The sequence below is a fragment of the Arachis ipaensis genome, chromosome B1 (genome assembly GCF_059453495.1).
Source record: "Arachis ipaensis isolate K30076 ecotype BB chromosome B1, ASM5945349v1, whole genome shotgun sequence".
NCBI classification, from domain to species: domain Eukaryota; kingdom Viridiplantae; phylum Streptophyta; class Magnoliopsida; order Fabales; family Fabaceae; genus Arachis; species Arachis ipaensis.
In genome coordinates, this window is record NC_142436.1 from 18,532,613 (window position 1) to 18,539,383 (window position 6,771).

Consider the following 6,771-nt stretch of genomic DNA (forward strand, 5'->3'; position numbering starts at 1 on the left):
GGATTCCCAATCTACTTAGTCGATCTTTCGTGTTGACTCGGCCTACCAATACAAACCACACGAACAGCTCCACTTGAGGCGGAACTAGCCCTTTCCAAATCTCCTTTGTGAACCTGAATCTCAGAAGCTCTTCATCCAACGTCTCCTCCTGCAATATCTGCACAAATGATTTAGTAGAATAAACACCTCCCTTATCAAATTTCCACACCACTCTGTCTTGCACATTCGCTATCAGTCTAACAGATTGCAAGACATTAAACAGTTAGTTTAGTGTATCTGTCTCCCATTGTCTCAGTTCTCTTCTCCACTGTAAATGCTACACCCACTCTATCCCATTCCAAAACCCATAATCCCCGATTACTAATCCAACATTTTTATGCATACACAATAAATACCAATCAGCTCATTTTAGCTTCTAATTCTTTTACTAAGAAACGATCCTTTGAAATTTTAGGTTTAAAATGTTTATGCAAATATATAACAGATAAAAACGATGAGAAACATGGTTACTTGAAGTGATTGGTTGCAAGAAAATGAAAACCGAACTAAAACAAAGTAAGAAATACCATGAGAAGTTCCATACCACTCGTTAAATAACACCCAATCATATGACAGCTCAGCAAGCCTCTCTAAACTAGAATTCTAACTCTCCTCACCTTACAATTACAAACTTCAAATCACACATTCTTTGTCAATCTAATAAAGTACAGTTTCTCTTATGCCTAAATAACTTATTATAAGGAAGGAAGAATTAGTTCTGGTTTTCGATGGATGTAAATACTAAAATTCAGCTGATCCATCCCTCAGAGTGTTAGCAGTAATTTTGTGCTTGCAACAAGGAAAGTTTTCAACCAGCTGCTACAGCATCAGCTCTAGGACTTGTATCCAGCAGCTGATACAACTTTGGACCAATGTTTGATTTTCTGTCACAAAAACCATTCTCGTCCTCACCGCCTGTATCATTAGAACTCGAATTATTGTTGACTCTTGATAATAAGTTCTCTGTGCTCATAGGTGTTGCACTCTTGCTTTCAATTCCCTTCAATATTATCCCTTCTGTTTGTACCATCTGAGCGTTTTTGAGTTTTTCCTGATTCAAAAAGTAAAACTACTCATCATCATGCATGGATTGCACTAGGGGCTAAAACCAAGTCAAACCAACTGATGAATCAATTCAAACTCGACTCATTAATAGCTAGAGCTTATGAGCTTGTGGGCCGGACTTGGCTCATTGGCTTTGAGTTCGCTCGATTATATATATATTATACTTGATCATTTTAGCTTATAAAATTAATGAATCAAATTGTGACCCGAGCCCAATTTTCGTGAGCTGAATATCTCAGCTCAGCTCATTTCTACCTCTAAAATGCACCACTCCTATGAAATGACATAGGTACTACAGACAAATATATTATGAGAACAGTTAAAGTACCCCTAATGTAGCATTTTCCACCCTCATCTTTTCAGAACTTTCAGTTAGTCGATTTATTTCTGATTTCAGCAACACATTCTCGGCACTCAAGGATTCAACTTTTCGTGCCAGTTCTTCAGTCTCTGCCTGAACAGAGGAATATGCATTAGTAATTGCTTGTTGGTCAATATCGGTGTAATGATTTGTTTTTCATGGACTGCTGCACATGCAGCTTGTGGAGTGCATCCAAATGTGAGAGAAGAAAGAAACTGGACAATACAGAAATCTCAAGGAGAAAACAGACTGAAAAATGTCATAAAGGAACTTCCAACATCTATACCTGCTTCCTCAGTCTGGACCTTCTAGCAGAATCTCGATTTGATTGTTTTCTCCTCTCACGTTTCAGCTCGCGTTCATTCTAAAGAATCCAAACAAGGACAACAAATATTTTATCATCAGTAAAAGAATAGGATACTTCATTAGCAATAGTTAATCATTAAGTGTTTCGCAAGCATATGTATTGTACTATATATGATCAAGTATCTCTGTTGATCTGAGCCACTAGGATGATTAGTTATATGCAGAGCATACCTGCATCCAAGCTTCAGCAGGCAATACTGGTTGCAGGGCAGTTGCAGCATTTGTTTTAGAATGTACACTGGAAGGGTTCCTCAGCTCTAGCGCCGTAGTGGTGCCTGAAGAAACTACAGATCCAACTAACTGTCCTGAAACACTAGCAGGGGCAATTGTCATGTTCTTGTTAGAAGCTGCAGTCTCTTTGGAAGCTGGAGTTACTGGATTAGCTTGCATCTCAGGTTTTCCTTCTTCATCTGATTGTACAATGTGGAAAAGGCATGATCGTTAGCACATATTATGTGGATACCTTGCCGACTAAATTGAGTAGCTTCAGATGATTGTAGATAACAAGAGTTTCGGATGCAAGATATTTCAGTAAAAAGTTGCAACCATAGGACACAGCACCTATACTATAAAAGGCAAAATCCCATGTTAAAGTGAACTGCATTTATTGAACTAATCACAAACTTTTGGGTAAATTTTCATCTTAACTTAAAGATTAAAATAATCTGACATTAGACTAATAAAGACTCTACTTAATTAACTGGTCGAGAAAATTAGTGCAGTGATGGTATCAGAAAGATAATTGTGATCCCAGGACAACTCTATTGTTCATCAAGATGTGACACTTGGTGAAGAACAGAGTCATACTAGTGGCTGGTGTTCTCTCACAGCTTCTTTTCCTTGGTGTTTGATTAGCCTGAACATAAGACGGAAAATATCATAATTTAATCTTTAATTTTGTCAAATCAATTTAAAAAGAAAAATAAACCATTGGCAACATGGTCAACTAAATGCATGAAAAAAAATTGCTAATTGCAAGCAAGTTCTCACCCCCGCAGTGTTGCCATCACTTCCATCACTAGAACCCCCAGTATCCACACTGTTCATATCATCAAAAACTTAGTTATCCACAAGCACCTAATAGAATAACTAACTCATGGACTAGTCTTCTAAAAGAGGGATAAAATTTGAGTTTAATCCCACTAAAGAGTATCTGATTTCCCCTCCATGACCCCACAACGGAAGAATTTTAAAAAAAAATTAAAAAAGAATCTGCAGAAATTTATATAGAAAGAAAACAGACTAGCAAACCTCTGTGACAGCTTGTTTTCAGTTCTAAGCTCTGTACTATCAGTATGGCCATTCCCAATTGACATTGCAAGGCCATCAAACCCTTTCAGTTTCTTCATCAAATCCCGATCAGAATTTGCAGATTTTGGTGGCGTCTCCATACTTAGAGGTGTCCCAGTCTTCAGCATTACACCAATAGAAATGAAACAAAAATTAATAGCATTCTATGCCTAAAGTAGGAACTGATCTCAGAAAACATCATAGCTTACAGCAGGTGAAGATGGAACTCCTTGTCCGTGTGGATGTGGCTCCTATGTTTTAGAAATATATAATTCACAAGAACATAAGACATAATTCCAACCAATAAAGCCTAAATAATTACAACACAAAAAAAAAAAAAGCATATATAATTAAGGACTGAAAAGCTTTTATGATAATAAAATAAATAAATATAAATATTTGAATTATCTAGGTACACAAACAGGATCAAAGGGAACACATTTGACATTTCAGTATATTAGTTTCTCTTATCCTATTGTGAACTATTGATTGATATCATTACAGTAGAAGCCAAACATTCATGGGCAATGAACAAGACAAGCTCCAATTTTTCATAAACCATAAAATAAATTGCATGGAAGTAGCTAGACTTACAATAGGAATGGCAGGGTGAGTATAAACCCCTCCAGGTGAATAAAGTGCTGCATAAGGTGGCATCATAGGCTGAAAGAAATAGAAAAAGTTGGCAAGTTAATCATCCTTGCCATCATATCCAGCAAAGATAAAATGATAAACATAGTAGAATTAATAGTTGCCTCCGGCTGATACCTGAGGAGGCCCCCACATGTATGGGTGAGGAGTGTGACCAGAAGCCACAGCGGGGTTGTAGTATGGTGGTATGGCGACTCTCGGCCCATAATACATCTGAAGATAATAATATAACAAGCTTTTAATCATCATAAGCAATTTCCAAGGGCAAAATAGTTACGGCCAACGCAAATTACATCATCAATATTCTTGTACTAATAACCAATTATCAAAACTAACAGCAAAGCAATTTGTAATTTCAGTGTACGAATTAAAGGTGAAAGGGTAGGTAACTTGCATGGCTGCCCAGTCAGGATAGACATGAATATTGGCCTGCTCCTGTTTCAAAGGGAATTACAACAGTATTAAGGTGCAAGTTTTTCGCAAATGTATTCTCATCTATTGAATCTTTACTGAGCTTATCGAAGTAGTTACAGGTGGAGAAGTCTTTTCAGTCTGACTAGATTTCTCTTCCTCACTGTTTCCCATTGCAGGTTCCAAATGAACAACAATGGCTCAAATAACTCGAAAGCGACCGTGTTACTTCCCCCAAAAAGTTATTCAACTGCACTAAAAGGAGCTATGTCAATTGTCAGCTATTATCCATAGAAAATATTACAGATTGAGAAGCAAAATTTGTTTAACAAAATTAGTGTATTTTCCATTCAAACTCTTCAAGTGATCCTATATATATATATATAACTACTACAGCATAATCGTTCATGTAAAAATCATAGAGTTCTCCATGTCATAGAAAGGTCATCCTGACAAAAGGCAATTCAAACCTTTCTAACCTACTACTTCATAAATAATTTTAAGAATGACAACTAAAAATATGTTAAATATAGGTGCGGAAATGACATACATCATTACATGAAAGAAATTCAAACGATCATGCCAACAGAAAAGGAGAAAAAAGGCCCCAAATAATAAAAAAAAAAAAGACTTGTCAAAGAAAACAACAAAGATTTCAAAAATGACATATGATGATTAACCTTGTAAGCTAGACACCAAAAAAAAAAAAAAAACACACACACACACACACTTCTAAGCTGAAGATATAACTTCCTACAGAGATTGTAATAGTAATGATTGCAAGAGACATTTGCCAAACTCTAAAAACACATATAAGAAAGTTGCAACAAAAGTGGATACTCTAGGGAACCCACATAAGATAACAAAACTGAATAATTCAAAATGGAGTTATCAAAGTTAACCAAATTTCAGATTTACATATGAGAATGATTTATAGTAACTACAAGTGTAATAGCTCATGGTCTTAAATGGTTTCATTATTAAATTAAGGTTAAATGCTTCAGAAGCAAAGTGGGATCTAAAAAGTGAAAAACACTGACAGAATTTCACCTTTTCTGGTACCTAAGAGAGAGCAGAATTTCACAAATAGCTTTCAGGGAAAGGTTTCAGGACTGAAGCACTAATGGTAAGCTACACTGGTATAAGATAATCCAATCCCAAAGAACATACAATACAAAGAGTGAAATTATAGACACAGGAGTATAAAAGAGAGAATGATAGAGGGTCAATCTTGTCCTTTTACTACCCCACAAGCCAGATAGAAAGAGACAGACACAGAAAAACACAATCCAAGCCAACAACACGTCCCGGGAGGTAGATGACAAAAATGCCCTTCCAACCCAATCTTTGTTTTTTTCCACTTTCACACGGGTCAAAGATGATGAATTAGAGATGAGAAAGAGTATTGAATTTGAAACTCCTCAATTTTGCTACCTGAACCTTAATTAGCTTACGATTTACAGTTATAGGTCTTAGGCTCTTAGCCAACATCCAATTCTAGTTCTTACCTATTAAGCAACTTGCATTAGAAAAAAATATAAATTTCAAAAAATTAGCACGAGGGGGAAACAAAGACTCTTACTAAAGCAAATCAATGCACAGAAATTCACAATTTTACGGAGATTCAGAGGAAATTACTCAGAATTCAAGACCTCTTGTTTGGCTAATTAGAAATCCAGAGCTGAAACTAAAACACAGAAAATTGATGGTCCTTCAGAACGAAAATTTGAACTGAAACACACCATTTACTCTTTCCATGCGAAGTACAAACTAAATCCACTAAAAAATTCGCGAAATTCGAAGAAGTAAAAATGGCAGAGTTCGACGTACCTGAAAGATACCTAAAACCCAAAATTAAAACAAAAGCGGGTCTAAAGTCTAAACACAAAGCAAGAACAGTGCAGGTAGCTTCAAGTATTCTCAAATTACAGACCAAAAACAATTGGAAAAAAAGAAAAGTTTAAAGTTTGAAACTTGAGCGTTGAATTTTTTTTTTTTAACTCTGAAAAAAGCGAGGGAAAGAGGCTATTTTTGGTTTGAGAAGGAAGAAATGGAGCGGAGGATGGTGGTGAAGGAGGAGAGGGAAGAGAGAACCTCAGGGCAATGTCCACGTCACCATACACGTGTCGTATGTATAAGGTAGCGTATACATACGGCGTATATACGGTTGGCTGCGGGTGTGGTGGTTGACTGGTTGTTGAGCTGGCCCGTCGCTACTCGCTAATCACGCTGGCCATTTGTTTATTCGAACGTCATCACATCCGTACATGTGTTCAAATCACAATAATCTACGCGTCTTCCGTTTGAGGGCTCCACCATAGACACACAGCCCCATATCTCATGTGCTGTGGCTTACGTGGTCTTTCGTATTCAGCTTTAATTGATTAATTAATTGACCCTAAACAGGATTGGTTAAATTTTTATCAAAATTTTAAAAGTTAAACAAAACTAGATTGAATAGGTCTTTTGGGATCCACGAGTAGCTACTCAATAGGATTGGCAACAGAGTCCAGCAGGTTCAAAATTTTTTTAAAACTTTTATCTTATACGTGGATTGAAAATTTTTTAATTTTAATTCTATCCGTTCT

The 6,771-nt window shown here is 36.4% G+C and overlaps 1 protein-coding gene across 8 annotated transcripts; it reads right to left on the minus strand.

The window, feature by feature from the left end:
- Positions 1–506: 506 nt before the first annotated feature.
- Positions 507–6,247, minus strand: LOC107626717 (common plant regulatory factor 1). 8 transcript variants are annotated; one of them, XM_088501194.1, is made up of 13 exons: positions 6,014–6,247; positions 4,304–4,433; positions 4,163–4,207; positions 3,890–3,985; positions 3,716–3,784; positions 3,331–3,372; positions 3,083–3,240; positions 2,822–2,870; positions 2,639–2,687; positions 2,003–2,241; positions 1,752–1,829; positions 1,433–1,558; positions 507–1,090 (listed from the first exon to the last, which is right to left on the minus strand). In XM_088501194.1, exons 2-13 carry the CDS (start codon positions 4,355–4,357, stop codon positions 848–850), a joined length of 1,248 nt encoding a protein of 415 aa, XP_088357320.1. In that variant the 5' UTR covers positions 4,358–4,433; positions 6,014–6,247; the 3' UTR covers positions 507–847. The 8 variants fall into 8 exon arrangements, with proteins under 8 accessions (XP_088357320.1, XP_088357323.1, XP_016185106.1 ...); XM_088501197.1 differs by having other exon boundaries at positions 4,167–4,207; positions 6,014–6,221; XM_016329620.3 differs by lacking the exon at positions 6,014–6,247 and adding an exon at positions 5,234–5,374.
- Positions 6,248–6,771: the final 524 nt, after the last annotated feature.